Here is a 26,202-nt window from a genome sequence, read left to right as displayed (position 1 = left end):
ATTGTTGGGCCAGGCAATCAAGAGCATGAAACGCTACTTAGCTGCAACAGCAATAAATAGTTTGTCTTGCCTTGCATTATCTTGTGGAGAAGATTGGCCAAACACAACAACTTCTCTGGGAAGTCAAGGTGTTACTCGCTTTTGGTGTGTTTGATAGGGTTGCCCTGCTCATCCACAAGTCCTTTCGCCCGCATAACTTTGAGGGCGTCATGAATAGGATCCAGCGATGGCTCCGGTGCCCTATGTGAGCCGAAGTAGGTGTCGGCCCAGGTGAAGTACTGTCCATAGTTGACTGTGAAGTACATGTGATGTAATGTGTGGTGTGCGGGACTGTTGATAAACTTCTCTGTCCAATGGCCCGTAATCATGTCGCCGTCGTGAATGAAGATGGTCCAGATCTGAACACCAACGAAGAGGACCAAGTACAGATACCTCTGCATTGGGCAAATGAAAACGAAGAGACTTCTGGTTGTTAGAAACCATGTTTCGAGGACATCAGTGACGAAATACTTACTGGTACGGCAACGACTGCACAAACCCATCAAGCGGGTGAAAAGCCAGCGCAGCCCATGGCGTAGGAACTATTTTTGTTAGCATTGCCATCTATATGTACGAGAAGGCAACGTGATGGTAGGGTGTTGCGAAACTTACCAATCCATTTGTGATGTGGCTTGTGGATATATTTGTACACACTGGGGTGATGTTCCAGGCGATGGATCCAGTAAATAGCAAAATCATTGAAAGCCATGTAGAGGGTGGCTGAGATCACCAGCCATGTCCAGCCATAGTCGCTTGTGTTGGGGTAGAGCAAGCTTTTACCACGAACCTCGGCCAGGAAGATAGGCAGGGTCAAAAGGTTGATAAACGGGACGGCTGAGAGCGATGACTTGATCTCTTGACGGACTTGGTTCTTCAAGAAGCGAGGATGGTACTCGAGTCGTCGATCAAATACAAAATAATACGATAGAGAGCTGAAGAAAGGTAGAGAGAAGTCGCACCGAGCTGGGTAATGACGAGTATCGACACGATTTGACGATAGATGTTGTCGCGTGGCCATTGGGACGTAGGCGCGTTGCTAGCGGCCGAAAACTCAGAATATGACGAGTTGCCTAAGCTGAAGTCGGAAGAAGGTAACGCCCATGCGTAGGCTTTGTCCAAAACAAGAGGATTGAGAAACTCCAGAGCGACATCCATTGTTAACTGCTATGCAACGGCGGGCGTGAAAATTAGGTTGAACAGTGAAGGCAGCGGGAATAATTGTCGCACAAGTTGCCGTTGAGGCGCGGATAGGCTTGGTGTCCGTGTTCCTTGGCTTGGCAGGGGTAAATTTGTCAAAAGTGGGGTACACTCCCTTCGTAAAATTGATCAAAATTTAGATTCTAGAACAAATCACCCCCAGACATCCGCCTTCCATTTCCCTCGCTTTTTCAACGCGTCGGCCCATGCCTTGACATCTACCTCAGCCAAGCCTTTCTTCTCCATGACAGCTTCCTCGAGCTTCATATCTACCTCTCGTGCCATGCTCGCCTTACCGCAAATGTACATGTTCGCTCCTGACTCCAGCATCTCCAGCACCTTGCCAGCCAGCTCCGCAACCCGGTCCTGCACGTATATCTTGGGTTGCCCCTGCATTCGTGAGAACGCAGTGACGATCTCTAGTTTCTCGCCTAGCTGTTCCTGCAGCTTTACCAGCTCGTCTTGGTAGATGTAGTCATTCTGGTTACGACAACCGAAAAACAACAACATCTTGCCGATCGATTTACCGATTGCATGCAACTTTGCGCGCTCTTGGAGGAAAGCACGAAAAGGTGCGAAACCAGTACCAGCGCTGATCATGATTAATTGAGTCGAAGACGTGATGGGAAGTTTGAACTTCGACTTCCTGACGTGCGCGAGGATTGCCTGACCCTGGAGGTCTCCACTTTCGACCGAGCGATGATAGACGGGTACCGGTGTGTTAGCAGCCGGTTGGAGGTTGGAGGCCGACAAGAGGTAATTTGATGTCAGCCCATGGATAGTGGCAGTTGACTGGTCCACAGTTGTGATGGTCTTATTCACGACGAGTGCGGTGATGGCGATACGCCGTGGTGATATCACAGAGCTTGAAGAGATGGAGTAGTATCGTGGCTGCAATGGTAGCAAGTTCTCCAGAACGAAGGCGAGCGGTATCGAGCTCCACGCAACCCCGGGGCTGACAAGCTTGAGCAACCTAGCGAACGTGATATGTGTAGAGGCTGTGAACCGTTCGTAACGCTCACGATCCTGAGCGATGTCAAGAAGCTTCGATTTGGCTTCAGGTGTGGGCGCAAACTGTGCGACTTCCAGCACTGCCTTACGGGCCATGGGAGCACAAATTTCCAGATGGTTCCGGAAAGCTGTCTCAAGCGTTGAGGGACATGGTATCTTCGGCTTGTTGGCATCACTCTTGGGTGTGACAATAAGGCGCTCTCGCCTGCGGTTTTGCAAACTGAGGACGTCTAGCAGTCGACTGACTTCCTCTTCAGGATTAACTGGCCAGACGCCGATATGGTCTCCGGTCTTGTACACGATATCCATATTCCCTAGGTCTACCTCCAGATGTACGCAGTTGCGATCGCCCGATGTGAACAGCTCACGAGCGTGCTTGATGGTCAAGGGGACAATGGCTGAGTTGGTGGCAGATCGTTGATGATGTGCTGAAGTAACAGAATGCTCTTCGGAACCATGACTCACGGCGGTGAGATCAACTTCGATGTTGGACTCGTAAGTAACAGCCTTCTCCTGGAAACCTATCTGAGTAAGCAGAGCGAAGACATCATCTTTCCATGCCTGGTAGTCTTCCTCTGTTCCTCCGTTGGCATCGTCGGCTCTCTGGCGTGGGATGAGCGCAGTAGCGCCAGCAGTGTCGAAGGCATCCGCAACAACGTCGAGGACCCTGTTGTAGTACTTGTAGTTACTGTTGCCGAGGCCGAAAGCCAGGTATCGTAAGCTCCCAAGCCGAATCTTGTTTTCGCCGACCCGCTTGATCCAATCCCAAAGACCAGCAGTGTTGTCGCTAGGATCGCCTTCGCCGTACGTGCTTACGATAAAGATGGCGAAGTACTTCTTCTGGATGTTGGCAATGCTTTCGGCGTCGTAATCGGATAGGTCTGCCACAAGAGAGTTTATACCAAAGCGTGCGGCGCACTCTCGACCTAGGTTTTCGGCGAGGCGCTCCGACGTACCGGACTGTGAGCCCCAGAATATGACGCAATGATAACCACCCTCATCGAGGCGTTGGGAAACGTCCCGGGTTGTGACTGCCTTTCCGTCCGAAGAGCCCTCTGCGACTTGCGGTCTCTCAAAATACACCTACAGTGACACTACGGTCAGCAATGCTACTACATCCAGGACGCAGGTTCGTGTAGAAGCTGTCTTCTTACATGGTAGTTTGGATCCGGTTTGTCCCAAATGCGACCACGAGAGAGATAACCAAGCGACGCGAGAAGGAACAGAAATGCAGCTAGGCCATCTGCTGTAGTCGAGGGCTTGAGACTGCTGAATATAGGTGCCGTATTCAGCGCTTGCAGGAGTGGATTAAGTTGTGACCTCAGGTCTGACATGTCGACTGGTAGACTGAATGAATCCATGATATCAGAAGGATGCAAAATGGGCGCGGAAAGTGCGACGGGCTGGGTGAACAATATATTCGCGTAGAATAATATGGGGTTTCCTCAGTCACCTTGTAGCATACGGGCCATCGGAGACGAATGCGCCAGCAGTTGCACCCTGCCAGGCGTTGGCGACGGGCATGATTGCCAAACCTGATCTGTTGATGTAATCCGACACCTCAGTGTAGGAGCACCTCGAAATCCCGTGGAATTATCCAATGCCTTTGGGTGTGATCGCAGTAAACCAATGTCGGGTTGATCATGAGGCGAGTAAACTATGGCACCCCGCGTTACCCCACAGTTCAGCAATCAGCGGCGTCCACAAGTGGTTCCACAGTTTAACTTTGCAAGCGCGCATATGCTGCTCGTAGCAATGCTTGCCGCAATAGGCCATCATTCTCCGAAGTCTACCCTTCTGAGTCCTTGGGAGCCGGTCGTCATCCACTTTGTACAGCTGCGTTGACGGGCAGTGAGATGCCTCAACCAACACTTAAGTAAACCCCAGAGCGCGCCCTCAAGAGTTGCTAACGAGACCATATTCAACTTTCCTGTTGTGTTGATCACGTTCCATCATGTCGACCTCAGTTCTCTCAATCCCGTATGCAGCTGCTCTAGGCACATGCGCTTTCCTCTACTTTGTTGTATACCCTGTCATCGTTTACTTCCGCGATGCAAACGGTATGTTAGTCATCATTTATGACACGAGGCACCAACTAACGACTCAGGTCTTCGTCGCTATCCGAACATGCACCCGCTCTCGGGTATCTCTTCGATACCGTTCATGGTGCTTGCACACGGCGGAGCACGGTCAACATACCTTGAGAAGCTACACCAAAAGCATCCAGTTATCCGTGTTGGCCCCAACTTCCTGTCATACGGCGACCTTCGGGCTGTAAAAGACATCTATGGCCACAACACCCCTTGCACCAAGGATGGATCGTACGTGGTCACTTCGGGTTCACATTACCATCTTGCCGATGTGATTGACAAGCACGATCATGCCCGAAAGAGGAAGTTGATGAGTTCCGCGTATGCGATCAAGAATCTCGAGGGCTGGGAGCACAAGGTAGCCGACAAGACGCAGAAGCTACTCAAACACTTTGACGAGTGCTGTACCGCACCACTGGCTTCTGGACAACTGCCGAAGCCCGAAGACTTGAACCTCGACTATCGAAAATGGACCAACTTTTTCACACTAGACGCCATCGCCGATATTGGACTCTCCGACAAACTTGGGTTCCTCGACCGAGGTCACGACAGGGTTACTGGACGTAGAACAGATGGCTCGACGTATGAGTGCGATTTCAGGCCGGCGCTCTACAACACAGCTCGGAAACAGTCGTTGTTGATTTGGCCATATGACTGGTACCCGCTGATCAACAAACTCTCCAACATCATTCCTTTCTACAAGCGCATGAGTGACTATGCAAACGAATGGGAAGGCATACCAGTTCAGCTTGCCCACAAGCGCCTAGAGCGATATAGGGCAGGAGAGAAGCTCGACGACTTTTTCCAGACACTGATGGAGGACAAGAATGGCCATCCAAACAACCTGGAGTGGGGCGAGATTATCGCGGAAGTGAGCATCATGATGAACGCCGGATCAGCGACGACAGCAATTGCGATGGCAAACGTCATGCATCAACTGATCAAGCATCCGGAAATCAAGAAAAAGTTAGTACATGAGATTGATTCTGCCTTGGAAGATGACGAAGAGGAAGGTGATGGAGTAGTCGCCTATGATAGGGTGAAGCATCTACCGTACCTCCGTGCGTGCCTCGACGAGTCGCTCCGCCTCTTCCCACCGACCCCTCATGGGCTTCCGCGACAGACGCCAACAGAAGGCACAAACATCCTCGGTGACTACATTCCAGGTGGTGTCTCCGTCGCTATATCTGCATATGTTGCGCATCGACAAGAGTCCATATTCCCGCAAGCCGACAAGTATATTCCGGAGCGCTGGCTGGGTGAAGAGGGCAAGGCGTTGCAACCCTATTTCTTGGCCTTTCGGCAGGTGCAAGAGGCTGCATTGGGCGCAACATCTCATACCTTGAGCAAACTGTGGTACTCGCGAGCGTGTTGCGACGTTATGATTTTGCGCTGAGCAGTCCAAACTGGGAGCTACAACGATTAGAGACGATGAACTGGATCCTGGGGGAGATGCCAGTGAAGATCTGGCGACGAGAGCGAGGACCGGCGCAGCAAGAGTAAAAAGATTTGTTTTTGTTGCATAGCATGAGGTGTTTGGGGGCTTCATAGATTTGCGAATGTGTCTCTAATCGATGGATGTGAAAGGCCGTTCGCATTGTTAGGAAGAAGCTCGTTTTTCCAAGCTGTACCTAGGTGAACTGACCCTGGAAGTATTCGCTATATTATGAGTTCATTAGCTATCAAGAAAAAGGATGACGAATGCCTTTATGGTGCGCTATGGCGTCGAGTTGTACATCCTAGAAAAAAAGATACACGATCATGGTGAGGGCGCGCAAAATGCGATCGAACGGCGCGAACCTCCCCCGGGGCATGGCGGCTAAGCTCATTGGCCCCCCACACATGTACTACTTGCATTTCTCCGCTTCGCTGCATGTTGTACATAAACGGTTTTACCCCTGTCATCGCTGTCAGGTTCATTACCATCTTTAATGAAAACTCCTCATCGCCTATGTCGCAGCCTGTACAAAGTCAGCCACCGTCGGCAATTCCAGTACCAGCAACTGAATCGTCGCCGGCCCCACCTCGTCCTGCGCGATCAAAGAACGGTTGCAATGCGTGCAGGTACGTGGGAATCCCTTGTTGCTCACCACCAACGCTCATCGACATAGGAGACGAAAAGTGCGATGTAATGAGCAAAGGCCACGTTGTGGTCATTGTGAGAGATTAAACCTCGACTGTAAGCTCAAACTTCAGGGCACGAAATGCATGTCAGACATAGACTGATACCATACACCAAAATTCAGGCACATGGCACCGCAACAGCACTTCCAAGCCATCCCAGTCGTTCGTCATGGGACAGGGTCAGCACCAGCCCTTCTTTTCTGGCCCACTACCATTAGACGGATATGGGTTTGGTTTTGATCTATCTGGGCCATTGAGTTTAGGCACCTGGGATGAAGCCATGCTGTTGAGTCCTAGCTCATGGCCCACCGACAACGGGTCTTTCGCGACCATGAATACACATGCCGACCCTGCGTCGCAATCTATCCACCAACTCCCGCACACTCATAGGTCTTCAAGCCAGATTTTGGGAGCCAATTCTGCTGTAAGCAACGGAGCGCGCGAATTGCCAGAGCGCAGACCACACCAACCTGATCCAGCTTCAACTTCACCTTTCTCGACCGAGGATGTCCCGAATGGACCGAACGAAGACTATCTCTTGCATACATTTCTTCAGATGCTCATGCCACCTATCCTTACGCCGGTGGAGATTGGCCCAAAGTGGGCATCTACCCGCGCCTTCTTTGCCACTCTGGCTGCAGAGTCACCTACCGTCAAGAGTGCCATCATAGCGTTCGCCGCGATGCAAATGCAGCGTAGCGGGCTAGGTAGCGATATGGTCAAGGCAGATTGGAGGCCTTTGTATGACATCGCAACTAGACAGGTATCAGGCCGCCTTGCAAAGACTCGAGCGGTTGAAGATAGTGATCTTAGGCACATGCTCGCCGCTCTTTTCTTGCTTACCTATACCGACCTCCTTACAGAAATGCTGCCACGAGCCCACGCCAACTTACGAGAAGCTTACATGCTCATAAAAGGTGCGGATAAGCTTAAGTTCTCCGTCCCAGAACGCCGACTCATCTCCTGGTTGCGTCTTCTCGATGCACGTGCTATATCAACGGCAGGTGGTGAAGGACTCTTTTTGGCTGATACTGATGAGACCATCTTCGATGCATCACCAGCTGCCAATACTGGGTCAGAGCCGGACACGTCAGACACTGAGATTGAGGAAATTCTGTTTGACGTGTTATATCACCCCGGAATTATCTTCTATCAGAAGGTGCAGTCTTTCGCTGGCCGCATCGCACGCATTGACCCCTGGCATCGTACACGCGGCACTGTTCAGGACGAGACAGAAGTGATGGCTATTGCAGCACAGATTTCCAAGGACTTGCATGCGCTTTACGGTCAGCGACCGGCATTGATGGATCATGCGGTCGCTGGAAATCTCACTGAGAAACATCTGGCCAAGAACCTAGCAGGTGCACTCACTCGAAGTCTTCGCACATATCTCGCCAACTACCACGCCTCGTTCATACACTTACACCGCGTCGCGTATGTGCAGTACCCCAAGACCAGGGATGTCATAAGCGCCATCGCAAGTATAAAGCGCCTAACCCGTTTGATGGCGCAGGCCGACGAGTCGCTACCAGTCAACGTCCTATGGCCTCTACTCATGTGGGGTTGTGAAGAGGACGACAACGAAGAGAGACGATGGATCATTGAAGCAATTCGCAGTCTCGAGAGTATCGCCACCAATGCCAAGGCTACCGCCGATCTTCTAGAAGAAGTCCAAAGGAGGCAAGATGAAGGAAAGCGAAGGGTCGACGTGCGTCTTGTCAGCCATGAGTATTTCGCGTCTTCAAATCATTTCGCAATCGTATGATGGGTTCAGTTCAGCTTCAATACGCACTCAAAGTCCACATGCTGTTGCTCTGTTAGTCCTCTCCAGGCACTGAGCCTCGATCTCGGCGAAAGTGGCAACGCGGAAAGCCTTGCCATTTACGGGTCAATGCGGACAGCACTTGTCATCTCCTGCACAAGTCTAGACCAATCAGATTGCGGATCGCGCTCGGAGCATCACCCCAACCGGAAAGATTTCCGCGAGCTTCGATTCGTCTCGCTCAAGCTGAGACAACGCGTGCCATAGTTGGAACATTACATACGAAACGGGCGGGGTAAGTAGCCCGAACGAAAACTGACAACATGGGCTCGGTTTCCCGGCTCAACGTGGCAACTCGATCATTCACATTCCCTGGGACCCGGATTGTACGATGAGGCAAAGAAGCGGATGGTCAGTCAAACCCGCGGAATCATCTGAATGCATGCACTGACTACTCGACAGCAAAGCCTGTCGTGAGCGTCATATCAAATGTACGATGTCTTACTGTCCGATGAGATCTTAACGCTTAATAATAGACACTTATAGGTGTTAAGTTGCGCGACTCGGAAAAATGCAAATACTGCACTGAGCGCAGGAAGCCTTGCATTCGCGGCAATGCTTTCCGCTTCCGGCCCGTCACGGCAGTCAAGTTTAATGCCGGTGAAGATATAGGCTCTGCTGAACAGTCTCTCGAATTCCGGGTGGGGCAGCAGTGGGTGGATATCCCAAGTTCGTGTGCGTAGGCGCCAGGTCCTGCCTAACAATAGTGGCTGACAAAAAGTGGCCATAGTGCACTTTGTTGAACCTAACAAGGACAGCGGTGACGAAGAGGAGTACGAAGCTGCGCCGGAACGCGAAGCGAATTCCGAAAGCACACCCAACGATCTCGATGTTGCCTCGAAATCCCGGCAGACAGACCAACGTTTGAACAGAGGTTCCAGCGAGAGCCAGCTGGCGTCGTCATATCGTGACCTGAACCCGTTTGCGACTGTTCCGATTCCAGAATTCGATGATAGTAGCGATTTGCCGTCTATTCATGACGTTCTCAATACTCACATCCCACCATCCTTAGTTAACGTCAATAATGGTGGCAGTAACAGTACATCGCAAAGCACTCGAGCCGTCTCTTCAATAAATCAACTAGCGAACACAAGCCACTGGCAAGCAAGCCCCGGATCACTTCAACGTTTGTCGCAGTCCCCAAATCTGTCAAAGAAGAGCCCTTTCGGGTCGATCAACAACAACCAGTCTCCTTACAACTCTACGGCTTTTAGTCCTTCATCAGTGCCAACACTTAAATGGCCCGTGAACAACGCGTATGAAGCCCGGCTTCTCCATCATTACCTCTTCTTCTGTACTGATTGGATCGATGTATGTGACTCACGGCAACACTTCAGTACCGAGGTACCAAAGCGTGCAGTCCATTTTCCTGTCATATTAAATGGCATACTGGGTCTTGCCGCAAGACACTGCTGGCTGATGGGCAAAGTTGTGGAAGACTTGTCGCAGCCATATGTAGATCAGTGCTTACAAGCACTGATTGTGGCGCTCGAGGATCCGCTTGCGCATTGGGATGAGAACTTCCTTATCGCCGTTATTCTGCTTCGCCTTCACGAGGAGATGGGCGATACCGACGAACACTGCCACCACCTTGTACGCTTTCTCTTCATCGAACTTGACTGCACATTCTTGCTGACCGAGGTTTGATCTTAAGGGTACCGCCCGTATACTGAACAGTATCTCGTCCTTTGCCGCGGACGGTGGCCTCCGCGAGTCGGCATCCTGGGTGTCTCTCCGCCAACACATCTACGTCTCCCTGACGACCCAAAAACCCCTCAATCTTAGCCTCGAGAACTACCGGCACTCCGCTGTTTTCAGCGAGTTTGACGACGAAAGCTGGGCGAACCGTATCATATTCCTCTTTGCCGTCGTTCTGCAAACAGTATTTGGAGGCAGCAACAACGGCAGTGAAAACGTCAGTCGAGAAACATGGAAAGATTTGAGCGACGAAGTAGATGAGTGGGAGCGGACAAAACCTTGGACGTTTTCTCCCTTTTACATCGAGTCCGATGCGGGTGACAAGTTCGAAGGGAGTTGGCCTGAATTACTATGTCCGCGGGGGGTTATAACAGTTGGCTTGCAGTACTACCACCTTTGCAAGATACTGCTGACTATATACTCGCCTAACGCGTCCTTGGTGGGGCTCGCTGGTGTCCGTGCTAGAAAATCTACTGACGCAGCTATTCGCAAGCACATGAGGATAACGATAGGATATGGCGTGAGTAATAGTCATTGTGGAAATGCCATGTTCCAGGGTAGCCATATTCTAAGCGCGTGTGGAGCATATATCATCGATCCGAGAGAGCAGCAGGCTTGTGTGGAGTATCTGGAACAATTGCAGAAATTGATAGGTTGGAGGACAGACGGCGTGCTGAGGGATTTAAGAGAGCAATGGTCGATCTAAGAGCATCTTTTCACGCGACAGATTCCCATAGCCAAGAAAGCAATGTTTCAAGATTTTCATTGCGGAGCATCACTTTACAACGATGCTTCCAGCTCATCGAGACCTGATACCTGGTTCACAACCCATTTCCTCTTCTCCTCATCTGTGTATCGCGGGTAGGGCCTTCGGCAGTCCGCGCTGTTCTCTGGGTATCCTCTCTTGTGCGCAACGACGTACTTTGTGCCGTTGATACCGCCCTTTCCGAAACCCCACTCGGTGACTGAGAGTTTGATCTGGAGGGCTGACGCTTCATCGTGCTTGCCTGATCGGTAAAGGTCGAACATGTGTAGACAGGCCTGAGCTGTTAGCTTTTCATCGCAGCGATATATCGCATGTAGTTACATACCTTAGGGTACAAGTTTGCAACACCAGTAATAGTGCCAACTCCACCAACGCTCAGAGCCGGTATGAGCCAGTCGCTTTGACCCGCAAGAGCAACAAACTCTGACTTCTCAAATGCCGCACTGATTCTTGCCACCTTTGCAATACCTCCGCACGTGAGTTTGACTGCTACAATGTTCTCATGCTTGCCGAGGATGTCCAGCATCTCGGAGTTGATGTCCAGACCAGCTACTACATTGGGGAAGTTGTACAGGACGATGGGTATGGGCGATGCGTCGGCCAATTCCTGGAAATAGGCTACGATTGCATCTTGGTTCATGGAGAAGTGAAAGTAGGATGGCACCAGTGCTAGATAGTACGATGCACCTGCATCCTTCGCTTCGATGGTTTGCTGTATCGCGTCGCGGGTGCAGCCTGCTACACCTCCAATTGTGATGGGGAGTTCTCCACGACCAAGGCGCTGTGCTGTCTTGCGGGCTTTTTGGACAAGTTGTGTCTTCTCGGCGGATGATAATGTTGCTGCTTCGCCATTTGTTCCTGCGATGACGATTCCGTGGAGGCCATTTGAGATTAAGAACTCAAAATGCTTCTCTTGGACATCCCAATCAATCTCTTGATTCGTGTCGTTCTTGAACCAAGTCAAGGAGGGGACATGGATTCCTGGCGGAAAGGAGTATGTTGTGGTGCCGTTGGTGCCGTTTGCGGATGGCATTTTGTAAAGATCTCAGGATACAAGCAAGTAGAGAGGAGAATCGAGAGTGGAGGATGTGTTTGGATCAGAGCGAAACCGCCACATTTTGGCATCCACGGCTGCGCGACGCGTTCCGGTACTACGATGGAGCATATGCGAGAAGACGCGCTTCGGCGTGGAGATGTGTGGATGTTCGATCGGCTCTGGAAGCAAGCGATTCGCTGTCGGCTACGATCGCGATAGTGACGTTTGTTTGCCGAATCCAGCTCGCCAGCCTCGCCTGTCGGCTGCACTAGTTCCACGAGCTTCCTGTTCACGCCACCAAACCCACGCGACGAGAATAAGCCATCTCTGGAGACTCCACTGGGGAAGCCTGATGCTCGGATGTGGCAACCTGGTCGTCCGCCTCCGATAGCCTGGGTGTTTTGTGGGGAAGCGAGCTTGGTTAAAAAGAACGTGGGAACCCCAGGTTTGAGATCGGCATCGTGACAACTGCAGAACTTTGCAGCTTCGATATACATCCCGTAACTTGAACATTGTTTGTTTTAGTTGACAGTCATCATGGGTGGTTTTGCTCGCGCCCCCGAGGACCGGCCAACCCCTCCGGAAGTTGTAAGTTCTCATCATCTCGAACGATCGCGATCTGATAAGGCACTAATATGGCTCATAGTACAACTGGAGGGTCTACATGGCCGCGCTCGTGATTTCAATGGGTGTTTTGGCTTATGGTTATGACTCTGCCTTCATCGGCACTACCATCGCCCAGGAGTCCTTCAAACGAGACTTTGGCATCAATGCGTCGAACAAAAACGAGATAACCAGCAATATCACCTCCATCTATTCAGCTGGAGGATTGGTAGGAGCGCTACTAATGTACCCGTTCCTCGAGCTCCTCGGTCGCCGTGCTACGGTAATCATCTCGGACGCTATCTTCATCGTGGGCGCAATTATGTGTACTGGTAAGCAGCAATCCCCATACGGTGCATGCCATGCCATACTGACTGTGTTATGCAGTCCCCAAAGACCAATTGAGTCTCGTACTTGCCGGGCGCTTCTTTACCGGCATGGGCGTAGGAGGTATAGCTGCAGTGTCTCCCATCTATATCGCCGAAATATCACCTCCCGCTATTCGTGGACGCCTCACTGGCTTTTTTGAGTCCTTCTACCAAACCGGTGCCGTCATCGGATTTTGGATCAACTATGGCATCGTACACAACATGGACAGCTCAAAATCCATCGCTTGGAGAGTGCCCATGGCTGTTCAGCTCATCCCCGCTGGGCTCCTGGCCCTCATGATCCCAGTTCTGAAGGAGTCTCCAACTTGGCTGCTGAAGCGTGGTCGTGAAGCTGAGGCTTTGAAGTCTTACAGCTATTTCCGCAACTTACCGGAGGACCACCCATATATTGCCCAAGATGTCCAGTACGTGCGAAACGAGATCGCAAAGGAGCGTGCCGCACTCCTTCATGGCGAGAAGCATGCTAGCTTCCTCACAACGATCAAGGCCGCAGCAAGAGAAGGCGCTATGCCAGGCATGCGCAATAGGTTTCTCCTAGTATTCCTTATGTTCATGTGGCAAGCATGGAGTGGTGCAGCAGGTATGTACAAACCTCCTGCGCAACGTGTAAAACGAGTAATCACTAACAATTTTATTACAGCCATCAACTACTATTCGCCTATCATCTTCACTTCCATCGGACTGTCTGACGTCACTCTCTGGACAGGTATCTATGGAATCATCAAAGCCGGAGGTTCTATCATCTTCTTTACCTGGTTTATCGACATGTTCGGACGGAAATGGCCTTGGATTATCTCTTCGCTGATCTGTGCTTTCTGCCAGTACTACCTCGCCGTATACATTGCGCTTGGAAAGCCGACCGTAGGCGAGCCCATGTCCGAGTCGACAATCGCTGGAGGCAAGGCCGCAACAGCCATGATTATGATCTTCGGTGCGGCCTGGTCATTTGGTGCAAACGGTCTCCCCTGGATCATCTCGTCAGAAATCTTCCCTGCGTCTATGCGCTCCATATCTGGACCATGGGCGGCAGCATCGGTCTGGATATGGACTTTGATCGCGACCAAATCGTTGCCTTCTATGTATACCTCCATGGAGTGGGGCGTGTACGTTTTCTTTGCAACGTGTCTTATCTGCGCTAGCATCTACGCCTTCTTCTTCATCCACGATACGAAAGGATTGCGAATGGATCAGATGGATCAACTGTTTGGTTTCGAGAAGCGCGAAGAGTTTATTGTGCAGGCTGATGGGAAGGATGCTGACTATGAGAGCGAGCACCACGAAAAAGCACCTGCGCAACGAACTGAAGCTGTGTAGGTTGAGACAAAGAGATCCGTAGTAATAACCAGTTATCCTGTAGTATCTAAAGTCGGCTAGACAAATCCGATTCATTCCTCTAGTTTATGATGAGCGGGAACCATAAATGCTTTCACATCTATCTTCATCCTAACCCGAGTTTACGAGCTTGCGCCTACAATTTTTTCAACGCAACGTAAGAAGAATACACGAATCTATCGAATTGACTAAAAATAACAACCGTTGCTTCGGTTCGTGCGACTTTGGCAATATACGATGTGCGTTGAATTATTTCGTGTGGAGCGCTGCACATAGGCTAAATCCTATCTCACTTTCGAACAATCTGTCGGGACATTGAGTCCCAGGCTGAGTCATGTGCTAACCAAGTTCATCCGAGATCCTGGGAATAGCAATGCCAATTGCCGTACAATACTGCATATTGGGATCTGACTTCACTGCCCTTCAGCCGCAACCGAAGAATTGTTCTCGAGGAGCAAGGGTAACGGCAGGCGAAGGCGGTTTTTTGATCTCACGATACTAAAGAAATAGTATAAGGCTTGATATTTACCTTCATCATGTTTCAAACAGCCATCCGCCGCGTTACCACACCATGTCGTCGCTCCTCCTAGTATTATTCCTTGTTCTGTATGCAGCAGTCGTCGCTGCCATCCCGCAGGCAGTATCTCTCGCCGCGGCACCCGTCCTGCCACCCAAAGGCAAAGTCTCCCTAACGACTCTCGACGTCGATCTGGAAGGAAGTGGATGCAGACCCGGCGATGCCAGCGTTATGCTCGCCTCCGATAACTCCGCCTTGACCATCATCTTCGACAACTTCTCCGCCTCTGACGGACCAAAAGCTGGAGGCGCGAGTACACGCGCGTTCTGCAGGGTAAATATCGGCATGACATCGCCTGGATGGGCGTTCGACGTCAATTCAGCTGATTTCCGCGGATACGTGTATATTGAGAAGGGTGTGCAGGCTAGCTTGGTCAGTAGATGGAAATGGATTGATAAGAACGGAGTTGATCTCAAAGGCAAGGTATGTGGTACTGGTAGCTGAGAATGTTGCTTGGAAGTACTGACGCGAACCACAGGGTAACATCCAAAAAAAGATAACAGGGCCTTTTGAGGATGACTTCCTCTTGCACAAGGATGGTGAAGTGTCGGATACAGAGGCATCGGTATGCCAGAAGAAAGATGCGAGGATTCAGATTAGTCTGTCGGCGACTGTGGATTCTGGAACGTCGAACAAGAATGGATATGTACAAGGAAGTTCTGCGGATGCTGCATTTGGCGAGATACTGAATCTTTCGTGGAAGAAATGCTGAGATATTTGTTTAATTATTGGGGTATCAATTTAATGGCCAAGAGAGAAAGGTGTCTGCCTTTACCACTTCACAGTACTTCCTACTGCTCATGACAAGACTAGACCAGCGTAGTTGAACTACGCTTTAGTGTATGCCGGCAAATCCTCAGACTGCGCCTTAGCAGCAGCCCTTGCCTTCCTCCTCTCCCTGCGGTCCATCTCCCTCGCCACCGCCTTGGCCAACTTCCTACGCTCCTCGCGCTCCTTCTGCTTGATCACATCGCCCTTGCCCTTGCCCGACCACACCTTTTTGAACTCCTTGCGGAACTTCTGGTTGAAGGTAAGGTATTTGTCGGCCTCCTCTTCTGCCTTGTTCTTCTTGTGTTCCTCCTCGTCATCGGTGTCATAGAAGTCGGATTCTTCGTCAGCCTCGTCAGAGACAAGACGGTTGGTTTCTCCGTTGGAGGACTCGAGGCCGACGGCGCGCTGGTTGCGGGCTTTGTCCCAGGTCTTGGTGCGAGAGTAGGCGACACAGCCGGTAATGCTGAGGACCGTGAGGAAGGGGAAGGAGAGGAAGAGCATCATTACGATGCCGAAAGCGACTAGGTCTTCGTCCATGGCTGCGGTTTGAGAGTGTATGTGTAGATAGGTGTATTGTTTGAGAGCTGGAAATGTCGAATGCGGAGAAGAGAGGTATGTCTTAAGGGGAGGGTGGTTTGCCACCGCCCAGCCGGAGTGTGGCGCAGCCGCTCGAGAACCGTACGTCACACGCACGAGTCATGCAAAAAGCATGTGATGCGAACTTCGTGACACAGTTTCACGCCTTTTGTGTCAGACTTGTGCAGTGGCGGTTCTTAATACACAGGCAATGACAGGTAGTGTGAAAAGTCCCGTATTTTTTTTTACTACATGTGGTAGGTGTGTTGTTGTTGAGTTCTTGCACGCAGTTCCACCATCTTCATATTGCGACTTGTTCGCTCATGCAACTCCGACTCACTTCAGGTGAGCTGTTTAAAGTACGCCCCCTACTTTACTCCAAGTACATCTGTTCTAGCTCCTCGGCCTCTCCTTCCAACTGGTCCTCATGCCTCTCCTCATATCTCTCTGCTTTAAGCCTCCTCTTCGTCAACTTTGTAATCGCAACATACTTCTGCATAGCCTTTGTGCCTACATTCAAGATCTTCTTTGTATGTCTCTCGTAGTCTGCTTCCGGTTTCTGTAATACATCCGCCCATGTCAATCCCTTCCGCTCCATCGCCGCATCGACAGTCTGATGCCATGCTTTGATCGCGCCGGCCGCAACGTTGTACTCGAGGCCTTCGGTATCCTTGAATTGTGCCATCTCCTCTGCATACTCCTCAAGCGTGCCCAGTGGCTTTACAGCTTGGATGTCTTCGACGAAGAATTCGAGTTGCGACTCCCATGGCATATCACCATGGGAGATACCGTACTGCGTACCGGAGATGTCGAGAGCAGTCTGTTTTCCTGTGGATGGTAGAGTGACGCGCATGCACCAATGGGTACGGTACGAGTCGATGTCGAACTCTTCCCCGGGCTCTGGGGCGATGACGGTGCATTCGACAAGGGGCTTGAGGTGGACTTTTACTTCTTCGATGTGTACGTCGAGGCCTGTTTTTCTCATGATCAACACTGTCTTTTTCATTGTTGACGGGTATAGTAGACATACCTGTGAACAGTTGCTCTACAAGCTTCTTCAAGAAGCCGATATCATAGCACGGGGTGATTGCCAGCACCTTTTCCTTTGCCATAAGGTTGCCGACAAAGTATTGCTGAGGAAAATCTGCGAACCAGCCGTTCTTCCACCCGAGCTTCATCAAGTCCTCAGTAATCACGGTGAGACCGTTATACCGTGTGGGAAGAGAAATTTTGGCACAGAATCTGCTCCACGTAGCTTCGCGGTAGGCATAGAAGACGCTTCGAAGTACGTAGCAAGCGCGGTGGATGCGGAGGTCCGGTGAAGACACTGGGGCAGACCTCAAGACTGCAAGATAGTGGAGGATCGTACGGTCCAAGCGGTGTCGAGTTTTCACTACTTCTTCGTCTCTTGTTAGTGCAATCTTCTGTTGAGGCATCGTGTGAGTTTTAAGAATGAAGGCCGCGTGGATAGTGATGTCGTGTCAGATAGTGGTTACGGCGCAGGTGTTTACTTGTGTTATTGTTTTGGCCTTCACCATGGCGACGAAATTTTCTGATTGCAAATGACAAGAATTGACACAACATAAATGCCAAATACTATGAAAATGTGGTCGTACGAGTCACGAATTGTTATTGGACAGGCACCTGTGTAATTTATTATCCTATCTGCGACCGAGTCTATGTGGAAGTTGGAGCGAACCAGTCTTGACGCTTTGAGCATGTGATTCACATACATCAATGCCGAAGATGCTTCCTTACGGCTGAGCATTAAGCTATAATCCATAGTTTGAAGCCTACTGGGCCGATATGCTACAAGTGGTTGGCCGGCTATACTGATGGAGCAGTATTTCGACGACCAGCTGATGGCCTTGAGACTTCTTCAACGGTAGACTTTCCACATGGACAGTTCGAGAGAAATCCAAGTCGACCGTGTTTGAAGGCGCCACGATATGTCAAGCCACATGCACGGCATAGCTGACAGTATGGAACTTGTGGGGCTGATGCATGGAAGCGCGCCTCGAACGGCTCCATATGGATTAGAGGGATCAGTGTGAGAATTTCCGAGCTAGAGCACTCTGAGCACAAGATGTGATCGCACCTGTTACACGTCAAGTACTTGAATGGGTGAGCGCCTCTGTAGTGCTTTATGCCGTTCTCGCTCCTACAGCGGCCATTACAACATAGCCATACACCATCGTCGGGGTAGCTGTAGTATTCCACCCCCTCTACAGCTTCCGCGGCATCTAGCTTGGCCTTGGTAGGAATGCTAGGTGATTTCGGAACCAAGGCGGTCAACGCCTTTACTACGATCGATATTGATCGCTCACGCTTTGAGGTCGGTCCTGCCTTTTCTCCCATCGAATTCGATCGCTCACGCTTACTTATAGTTTCCTTATCCATGTCAGTGGCTTTTTTGTTTCTACAATTCTTGCGGAGCTTTGGAAGGAACGATGGAGTGAGTTATGTAGAGATCCAGTCCAACGTTTCGTTGGTTTTGTTATCTTGTGTATTACAATGCCTTACGCATATATATAAAGATGAGACGCACGTACGGTGTTTCGGCCTGATCATGCTCTGCATTGTTGATACACAGGAGTCGTTGTCTGAGGTTGGCCAAAGGTAAAAGGTCTCCGGCGAGGTCTTCCACGTCAGAGTTCGTCACGAAGAGGGTCTTGTATGCACTTGCTCGTGGCTGGGAACCCTCGGGAATACCCTGCCGATGAACATCCGGCTTTCGATGTGGCCTTTTCTCCTCAATTGCTTGAGAGGCCATGTCAGTAACACGGGCGGAAGAGGAGACTCAATATGGTTACTAGTCACGACTCCAAGATGTGTGAGACCACATACTCAGCACATATGGCAGTACATGCTTTCCTGTAAGTCTTCCTGATCTCTGAAGTGCTGCTTGAATATCCCCATAGTCAGGGATTGCACTGGGGTCAAGATCTCTGGCGTACGGTCATTGGGGTTTAGAATACGATCACAACGACACTTTAGGTATTTGAAGGGATGTGGCTCCTCGAAGTGGATCAGTTGGGTTTCATGGCCACAAGTGGGGACCCAGATACCACCTCCAGGATCCTCACGCGGTTTAGCATCTACGTCCTCCCAACGTGGACTGTAAAGTCCCAGGAGAGTGCTGAAGGCCGGGCGGCATCCAGTTGTTCCTGTAGCGATGTTTTGGACTGGCTGATTGCCGACATTGTTTCTCTTGCTGATGTCAAAGGATACATAGTCTTGAGTGGTTGACGTGTTCTTTTTGGGCTGTGGGAGAAACAATGGAACAAAGAAATAAGCCTTCTGCCGGGGCCTTTGAACGTTATTATTGGTAACTACGATGTTGTGCAGGTATATAGACAGGTAAAGTGCAATGGCGTGTACCGATGCCGTGAGCGATGTGGGGATCAGTTCCCTTCATAAACGCACAACGAGAAACAAGATGATGAGAGTAAGACAACTTACTTGAGACACTGTCTATACGTAGAGCTAACACCATCTTGGGTATCGGCCAAATGCCCATTACCTTCTCCGCTGTCAAAGTAGAGACCCACAAACACAGTCATTGATGCGGTGGTATAATTTCACTTCCTGCAGTCCTTATTGAACAGTTTTGAGCATCATCCCGGATCCTTGCAACTGAGTCTGGACGGTGGCCTATCGTCATTCGCAATAACCCAGCGAAATACTGTCCTCGCCGCATCATCAGCTCTTGCATCGATAAGCTTGACAAAGCTCGCATCTGGATCTCTTCTGTATGGCTCATTGTTTCCAATATGATACCGTGGCCAATCACCGTACGAAGTGCTTCCACAACTCGCACACTTGACGCCATAAAAGTCGAGCGTCGTGCCTTCCATCTCCGCCCGGTGACTCAAACCGCAAGTAAGGCAGATGTGGAAATAGCGGACTTCGCGATCTAGGCCCGGTCGCGGCGCTTGAATCATGCCGTACGGTAGGGGCGACAATATCTCCGATGAATGGCATTGCAAGCACAGTATTTTGTTGCAGCGGCTGCAGACTAGGTCTTTGAAAGGGAATGCACCATTGTAGTGCGTGACGATGTTCTCGTGGCGGCAGTGACAGCATCTCCATATTCCATCCCCAATCTCCGCGTCACTTCGCAAAGCCCGTATAGCAGGGTACTTGTTTTCTTGTATGATGTAATACTCGGTGGGTGCTTCGGCTGGAGTTGCTGAGTTGAAGTCGTCCCATAGGCTGTTGGGTTGAGAACTATCTTTTGAGTGACGTGCAGCGATTGGCGACAAGAGACAGTGGGCGGTTGACGCTGTGCTTCTCCGGGAATCGACCTTCTCAAAGACGCTCGTCAGTGTGGATGTAAAGGCTTTAGACAGTCGTTTGGCGCGGAAGATGCTGCTCTGATGTTTCATGTCGGGCTAAGTTGGGGAAAGCAGTTGTTGCGTGGGCAAGCTCAGTGTGGCTGCGGCGGTACGATTACGTCTGGTCGCAGTGAAGGATCAGATGCTCAGTTGCTTGTTTAGTTTATCGGTCAAAGTGTAACGGAAGTGCGCTCGATGACGCTTTCCACCTTGCTCTCACCACTAATCCAGCCAGGCAAGCGTGGTGGAACTCACTTTCGGCTTCCGTTTGTTTACCTTGTCTCTTCAATTCTTGGTTAGTGAAGTACTGTTGTACATTCAACACTCACATTGCATCTCCTGGCATGCTGTATGTCCACCTCAATATGGCTAGTTCGCGCTTTCATCTTGGCTATGCTGGCGCTGGACTGCCGTGTCAGGACTCAGTTGGCCTCCTCATCTGAAGCAACGTGTCGAACAAACGCGTGAGGACATTTAGGTCTATCATGCTAGGAGACGTATCTGGCTATCTTCATGGAGATGTGTAGTATGTCGTTATGACACGCGGTATGAGCACAGAGTATGTAGTGACAGGTGGAATAGGCAAGACTTTGCAGGCTGTAGAAACCCCGATATCAGAATGTATAAACGTGAAAGAAGAGAGAACGAAGAACAAAGCCCTACAAGGCTGTGACGTACCGTTGCGGAACCCTGCGCTAGCGCTGACGCGCGGAAGGAACATTACGATCTGTCCTCGCGTGCCTCTGCATCCAACATTCACCACCACCGTCATGATCCAGGCAATCCTCCAGGTTAGCTCAATGCGAACCTATTCATGCTATGAAGATTAACACAACCTAGCGCCTGGGCCGCTGGCTCGACCGGCCGCTCTTCCCATGGAAACGCCTCGTCGTCGGCTTCTCGCTCGCAGAGTTCGCTCTTGAGAACTGGCTTCTCTTCCGCCAATACCGTGTCCTTCAACGAACTACTGTCCCCAAAGCCCTCGACAAGGAAATCGAAAGAGACACTTTTGACAAATCCCAGGTATGCGCACATTGGTAGCCAACCCCGCTGTGTACAACAGCGCTAACATACACGGCAGGAATATGGTCGCGCCAAAGCCAAGTTCAGCTTCATCTCCGGTCTCTTCAACCAACTCAAGTCCCTCGCTACCCTCTACTTCAACGTATACCCGCTCGTCTGGGCTGCCGCCGGCACCGTCGTCGCCCGCTATGCGCCCGTCCGCTTCTCTGGTGAAATCACACAGTCGCTCCTGTTCATGTACATGTTGGGATGGATCGATCTGGTTGCTGGTCTCGGCTTCTCCTACTACCACAGCTTCGTGCTAGAGGAGAAGTTCGGCTTCAACAAGATGACGGTCAAGCTCTGGCTTACGGATATGATCAAGGGTCAGGCTCTTGCTATTGCCTTCGGTGTTCCCATTGGAAGCGCTTTCTTGACTATCATCAAGAAGACTGGCCAAGGTTTCTTCTACTACCTGTGGATGTTCATGCTGGTTGTTCAGATCACGGGCATGACTATCTACCCGATCCTCATTGTGCCACTGTTCAACAAGCTGGAGCCGCTCAAGCCAGGCAAGCTCAAGGAGTCTGTCGAGGCTCTTGCGTCTAAGCTCAACTTCCCACTCTCAGAACTACAGGTTATCGACGGCAGCAAGCGCAGCGCCCACAGCAACGCGTACTTCACTGGACTCCCCTGGATCGGCAAGAAGAAGATTGTCATCTACGACACACTGCTTGAGAAGAGCACAGAAAAGGAGGTCGAGGCTGTTCTGGCACACGAACTTGGACACTGGAAGATGAACCACACTTCGCGACTTTTATTCATTAGTCAGGCGCATTTGTTCTACATGTTCGCCCTGTTCTCCGTCTTCATCGACAACCGCTCGCTATATGCCGACTTCGGTTTCCATAGGGAACAGCCGACAATCGTTGGCTTCATGCTCTTCAACGAGATCTTGTCGCCCACTGACTCCATCATCAAGCTTCTCCTCAACATCTGGACTCGCAGCATGGAGTACGAAGCCGGTATGTAAACTGATGTAATTCATGTCTCGATGAATGCTAAACATCCAACAGATGCTTTCGCCGTAAAGCTCGGGTATGCGCGCGAACTCGGTGCCTCATTGATCAAGCTTCAGATTCAGAACTTGTCAAGCATGGATGCCGACTGGTTCTACTCGAGTTTCCACCACTCGCACCCAATTCTGACCGAGCGCCTCAAGGCTATGAACTGGACTGGCGACAAAAAGGTCTCAGAAGACAAGGCGGCGGACGAGGAGAAGCCTGTGAAGGCAGCGGATCGAGAACTCTAGGCGTGCATCTCGATCGGAATTTGTACAATATCGGGTATAAAAGGTCATAAGTACATGACCGCGCAGAGTCGCAAAAGCGACAGAGAATTCGTAGATTACAGCTCGAGTGCAATGGCCAATGTGTCTGTCGAAGTCGTTCCAGTTTGCGCTTCGGTGTGTCCTCCAAGTCGTGATTTCTGGCACCTTTACTCAGTCGACTTCCCTTTGGCCGCCTTGTCCTTTTTCCTTTGCTGATCTCGCTCCTTCTTCGCCCTCTTCCTCGCTTCCTTGTCTATCTGGCCATCCGCTGGGGCCTGCTCCTCCGCCTGCTCGTTCTTCCTCTTCTTCTTGTCCTTGCCCTTGGTCGATTGTACTTGGGGCTCCTCACCACCCTCCTGCACAACGTTTGTCCTATCCCCAATCTCGCCAATCTCAATGTCCCCTTGCTCCGCTTGATACGAGGCCAAGTCTTGCCAGTCGTCATCGGCACCTGCAGCTTTCTTGCCCGTCTTGCCCTTGCCACCACTAACAGTGACGTCGGCGGTGACATCTTGTTGGTCTTCTTCGAGATCCAGCGCTCGCTCTGGCTCTTGGTACTCGCCGCGCATACCCGCTGCTACACGGCGCAAGTGGTGCATAATTGGGTTACCCATGGCACCGCCTTGCGCATTGAATGCGACGCCTTCTGGTGTGATTGTCGCATCGGGGTGGAGGTGTGGGTGCGTTTCTGAGTTTGAGAGGTACTTTTCTAGAATGCTGGATGCAGCGCTGAGGGAGATGGGCGCGCTGGAAATGTAGCGACGAGGAGGAGGCGCTTCGAGAATCATTTTTTGCAGTTGTTAGGCAAGGCACGAAAAGGGTTGGTGGGCGGCTGATACTGTGAAAGTGGTCAGGTTCTTGGTGAGGTTTTTGGGAAGACGGGCAACTTTTTGCGCACGGACAACATCTTTCTTCCTAGCTCTGCGGACTTGCGACGGACATGCCAAACTGCACGCTCGTATCTACATATCGGAACCACGCCGTAACCAAGACGCTACAACGGGCGACGAGGAGGCAATTGCGGTTCCAACACAAATCATGAACGCATTCCGGTGCTTAAGGGTCGTCGCGCGCCCGACAACCAGCGCATCCACACTCCTCCGACCACGCATAGCAACACCACACCGGTGCGTTCCCCTCCCCAAACCCCCATTCACCCATCTGACTTAACATCCAGACTATCCACACCCTCTTCGGCCCGCCAAATATCCCTCCTCACACCCCGGCGCCCCATACTGCCCCGCACAAGCACCCTACCACTAGCGGGCAGCACATCTTTCGTACCTTCAACTTCCGAGACACTAGACCTCGCCTCGAAAATCTCGTCACATCCTGGTCTGGGCAGCACGCAGATTCGGTGCGGTCCGCGTGACACGTATAACCCGAGTCATCTTGTGCGGAAGAGGAGACATGGGTTTTTGAGCAGGATTAGGACGAAGAAGGGGAGGAAGCTGATTATGAGGAGGTTGAAGAAGGGGAGGTGGAATATCAGTCATTAGAAGATGTTGAGTCAGGTGGCAGGCTGCTGAATGATTCCCGAAACACAATTTAGATGGGAAAGGCGAAGCAAGGGCGCTTTGTGTATATTGAATGTACAGTGTGTATGCGTATTCTGCACATAGAGGCATGTACTATATAGGACGAGAGAATCCGTGCCCCCCTGACGTCGACACCGCTGGTCCCTTGTGCCTCTCTACCCGACTGCTGTCGCTATCGTTCATCCTCTCTGAACCAGATCGCACCGGGCAGCGCGTGCATTACTAGCCCCATATCCATAGTTTGAACACCCTCTTCATCAACACAAAACTCTCTCTGAATCTTGGCTGCTCCCGTGTTGGCAGCACCGTTGTGAAACTGGCTAGAAACTTTGGTTGACGACCGCCCACCTGTCGAGGAGTTGGGTCCGGCGCTTGATGGCAACCGCGAAGGCTTCTCGGGCCTTGAAATCGGTGCAATGTAGGTGGAATCAGCACCTAATGGATGCTCATTTCCATGAAACTGTGGTGTCCAAGGACAGAAGATTGCTGTCGCATCACTCTGGTGTCGAGGGTTTTGCATCTTCAGCCTTTCCCTCGTCTTCCACCCCCTGCGTGCCGTCCTCCAACGCCTCCACGAGCTTGAGCTCTTCATCCACCTTGTCAATTTGCTTCAAAATAAACGCAATCGTAGCATCCCTTGCCTTATCCACCCTCGTCAGCGCATTCATAGCCATCTTTCCATAATCCTGCAACTTCTGCGGCGTCGGCGGCTCAGGCTCCTCATTCTGCAACTTCGCCTTCTTCTCACTCAACAATTTTCGCAGCGCAAAGATATTGTAATCCCTCTCTTGCAGATTCTTCACCAGCTCTTCCCGTCTAGCTTCTTCATCGACCCTTTGTTTCTTAGTAGCCTGCTCTTTCTTGATCTCCTCTTCGGCGACTTTCCATTTCCAAATGGCTTCTTTGGCGCAGTTCTCAATGTGCGTGAATCGTATGGGACCGATATTTTGCCCTCCATACCAGCGCGCAACTACTACAACACCTTCGGTCTGCGTGTCTCGCAGTACATTGCTCAGCCGTCCTCCAGCCCACTTTTCACCGTCGTCATCATGACCTAGATCATACAAAGTACGGGATTCTGGCATCAAGGACTTTTGCCGTGATGGTTTCCGCCATGCTGCGATTTTGTGGGTCGCAGTCCGAAATTCAGGGAGTGTTTGGAGAACTTTGGCGGAGAGATTGGGAGAGAATGCGGCTGTGAAAGTGGATGTCTGCTCTTGTATTTTCGAGGAGCGATATATTTCTGATGTGGGCTTTGGAGATGGAGAACGCTCCCTTTTCATGGCTATTTCGTCTAACGGTTTGGTTACACTGAATGTGTTGTTGTTCAAGTTGAAGAAAGGACGGGAGGTTGGCAAGTGGCAGGGAAGGCGCATCCATGGATGCTGAAGCGTGACTAGCGCAGATGCCGAACAGACGTTGTGTTAGTTGTCAGCACTTCTTGGACAAAACACCATCTTCACTCATCGAAGGTCTATCAATTCTCCAACCCTTATCATCCCTCATAGGTCCTATCTAGCTACCAATCGTGTCTAAGGGTTTTTGTCTGGTTCATAGCATCTTCTTTCCAGACCATTAAGGACTCCCTCATTTGTTCGTTGTTGGACTCTGCTCGAATTGTACGATTTGTATTCCTCCTGTCTAAGCACTGCATCCTACCAAGCACATTTATGCGACAAAATGCTAAACACACATAGTCATCGCTCAGGCAGTCAGACAAGGAACTTCAATACGGTCAAGTCTGTCTCTTCTCTCACTACGATCTTCAAACCAATTGTTGCTCAAGCATATATATCTTCACCAGCATAATCTTCATACATGCCTTTCTTGTCTCTATCATCGTTACATGATCGATATCCAATCAGCGACAAAGGTGCTCTACTTGTCGGCAACGCCGCGGGCACCCGGTGGTGCCTCTGATCTTTCACTTCGCAGTTTGACGAACACGTCACACCAGGCGCACG

General features: G+C 50.9%; 13 protein-coding genes across 13 annotated transcripts; 6 read left to right on the top strand and 7 right to left on the bottom strand.

The window, feature by feature from the left end:
* Window positions 1–131: 131 nt before the first annotated feature.
* On the bottom strand, window positions 132–1,194 carry ALTATR162_LOCUS8021 (uncharacterized protein; the record flags this gene model as incomplete). Its single annotated transcript, XM_043315650.1, has 4 exons — window positions 132–462; window positions 515–581; window positions 652–971; window positions 1,025–1,194. 4 exons carry the CDS (start codon window positions 1,192–1,194, stop codon window positions 132–134), a joined length of 888 nt encoding a protein of 295 aa, XP_043171585.1.
* A 195-nt stretch (window positions 1,195–1,389) lies between these two features.
* Window positions 1,390–3,581, bottom strand: ALTATR162_LOCUS8020 (uncharacterized protein; the record flags this gene model as incomplete). Its single annotated transcript, XM_043315649.1, has 2 exons — window positions 1,390–3,330; window positions 3,402–3,581. 2 exons carry the CDS (start codon window positions 3,579–3,581, stop codon window positions 1,390–1,392), a joined length of 2,121 nt encoding a protein of 706 aa, XP_043171584.1.
* A 620-nt stretch (window positions 3,582–4,201) lies between these two features.
* ALTATR162_LOCUS8019 (uncharacterized protein) lies at window positions 4,202–5,733 on the top strand (the record flags this gene model as incomplete). Its single annotated transcript, XM_043315648.1, has 2 exons — window positions 4,202–4,307; window positions 4,355–5,733. The coding sequence occupies 2 exons, from the start codon at window positions 4,202–4,204 to the stop codon at window positions 5,731–5,733; spliced, it is 1,485 nt and encodes a 494-aa protein (XP_043171583.1).
* An 897-nt stretch (window positions 5,734–6,630) lies between these two features.
* Window positions 6,631–9,930, top strand: ALTATR162_LOCUS8018 (uncharacterized protein; the record flags this gene model as incomplete). Its single annotated transcript, XM_043315647.1, has 2 exons — window positions 6,631–8,189; window positions 9,042–9,930. The coding sequence occupies 2 exons, from the start codon at window positions 6,631–6,633 to the stop codon at window positions 9,928–9,930; spliced, it is 2,448 nt and encodes an 815-aa protein (XP_043171582.1).
* An 831-nt stretch (window positions 9,931–10,761) lies between these two features.
* ALTATR162_LOCUS8017 (uncharacterized protein) lies at window positions 10,762–11,780 on the bottom strand (the record flags this gene model as incomplete). Its single annotated transcript, XM_043315646.1, has 2 exons — window positions 10,762–11,022; window positions 11,073–11,780. The coding sequence occupies 2 exons, from the start codon at window positions 11,778–11,780 to the stop codon at window positions 10,762–10,764; spliced, it is 969 nt and encodes a 322-aa protein (XP_043171581.1).
* Window positions 11,781–12,320: 540 nt separating this feature from the next.
* On the top strand, window positions 12,321–14,089 carry ALTATR162_LOCUS8016 (uncharacterized protein; the record flags this gene model as incomplete). The annotated part of the gene is made up of 4 exons (XM_043315645.1): window positions 12,321–12,371; window positions 12,430–12,718; window positions 12,774–13,355; window positions 13,416–14,089. 4 exons carry the CDS (start codon window positions 12,321–12,323, stop codon window positions 14,087–14,089), a joined length of 1,596 nt encoding a protein of 531 aa, XP_043171580.1.
* Window positions 14,090–14,678: 589 nt separating this feature from the next.
* On the top strand, window positions 14,679–15,396 carry ALTATR162_LOCUS8015 (uncharacterized protein; the record flags this gene model as incomplete). Its single annotated transcript, XM_043315644.1, has 2 exons — window positions 14,679–15,107; window positions 15,163–15,396. 2 exons carry the CDS (start codon window positions 14,679–14,681, stop codon window positions 15,394–15,396), a joined length of 663 nt encoding a protein of 220 aa, XP_043171579.1.
* Window positions 15,397–15,512: 116 nt separating this feature from the next.
* On the bottom strand, window positions 15,513–15,992 carry ALTATR162_LOCUS8014 (uncharacterized protein; the record flags this gene model as incomplete). Its single annotated transcript, XM_043315643.1, has 1 exon — window positions 15,513–15,992. The coding sequence occupies one exon, from the start codon at window positions 15,990–15,992 to the stop codon at window positions 15,513–15,515; it is 480 nt and encodes a 159-aa protein (XP_043171578.1).
* A 412-nt stretch (window positions 15,993–16,404) lies between these two features.
* On the bottom strand, window positions 16,405–17,467 carry ALTATR162_LOCUS8013 (uncharacterized protein; the record flags this gene model as incomplete). Its single annotated transcript, XM_043315642.1, has 2 exons — window positions 16,405–17,003; window positions 17,062–17,467. 2 exons carry the CDS (start codon window positions 17,465–17,467, stop codon window positions 16,405–16,407), a joined length of 1,005 nt encoding a protein of 334 aa, XP_043171577.1.
* Window positions 17,468–21,138: 3,671 nt separating this feature from the next.
* On the top strand, window positions 21,139–22,682 carry ALTATR162_LOCUS8012 (uncharacterized protein; the record flags this gene model as incomplete). Its single annotated transcript, XM_043315641.1, has 4 exons — window positions 21,139–21,159; window positions 21,209–21,391; window positions 21,450–22,395; window positions 22,447–22,682. 4 exons carry the CDS (start codon window positions 21,139–21,141, stop codon window positions 22,680–22,682), a joined length of 1,386 nt encoding a protein of 461 aa, XP_043171576.1.
* A 185-nt stretch (window positions 22,683–22,867) lies between these two features.
* On the bottom strand, window positions 22,868–23,488 carry ALTATR162_LOCUS8011 (uncharacterized protein; the record flags this gene model as incomplete). Its single annotated transcript, XM_043315640.1, has 1 exon — window positions 22,868–23,488. The coding sequence occupies one exon, from the start codon at window positions 23,486–23,488 to the stop codon at window positions 22,868–22,870; it is 621 nt and encodes a 206-aa protein (XP_043171575.1).
* A 250-nt stretch (window positions 23,489–23,738) lies between these two features.
* ALTATR162_LOCUS8010 (uncharacterized protein) lies at window positions 23,739–24,660 on the top strand (the record flags this gene model as incomplete). The annotated part of the gene is made up of 3 exons (XM_043315639.1): window positions 23,739–23,827; window positions 23,878–24,062; window positions 24,563–24,660. The coding sequence occupies 3 exons, from the start codon at window positions 23,739–23,741 to the stop codon at window positions 24,658–24,660; spliced, it is 372 nt and encodes a 123-aa protein (XP_043171574.1).
* Window positions 24,661–24,732: 72 nt separating this feature from the next.
* Window positions 24,733–25,521, bottom strand: ALTATR162_LOCUS8009 (uncharacterized protein; the record flags this gene model as incomplete). The annotated part of the gene is made up of 1 exon (XM_043315638.1): window positions 24,733–25,521. One exon carries the CDS (start codon window positions 25,519–25,521, stop codon window positions 24,733–24,735), a length of 789 nt encoding a protein of 262 aa, XP_043171573.1.
* Window positions 25,522–26,202: the final 681 nt, after the last annotated feature.

The sequence above is a fragment of the Alternaria atra genome (genome assembly GCF_907166805.1).
Source record: "Alternaria atra isolate CS162 genome assembly, contig: 28, whole genome shotgun sequence".
Classification (NCBI taxonomy): Eukaryota; Fungi; Ascomycota; class Dothideomycetes; order Pleosporales; family Pleosporaceae; genus Alternaria; species Alternaria atra.
Note: the sequence above shows the minus strand (reverse complement) of the source record. Positions and strands in the feature narration are given on the sequence as shown.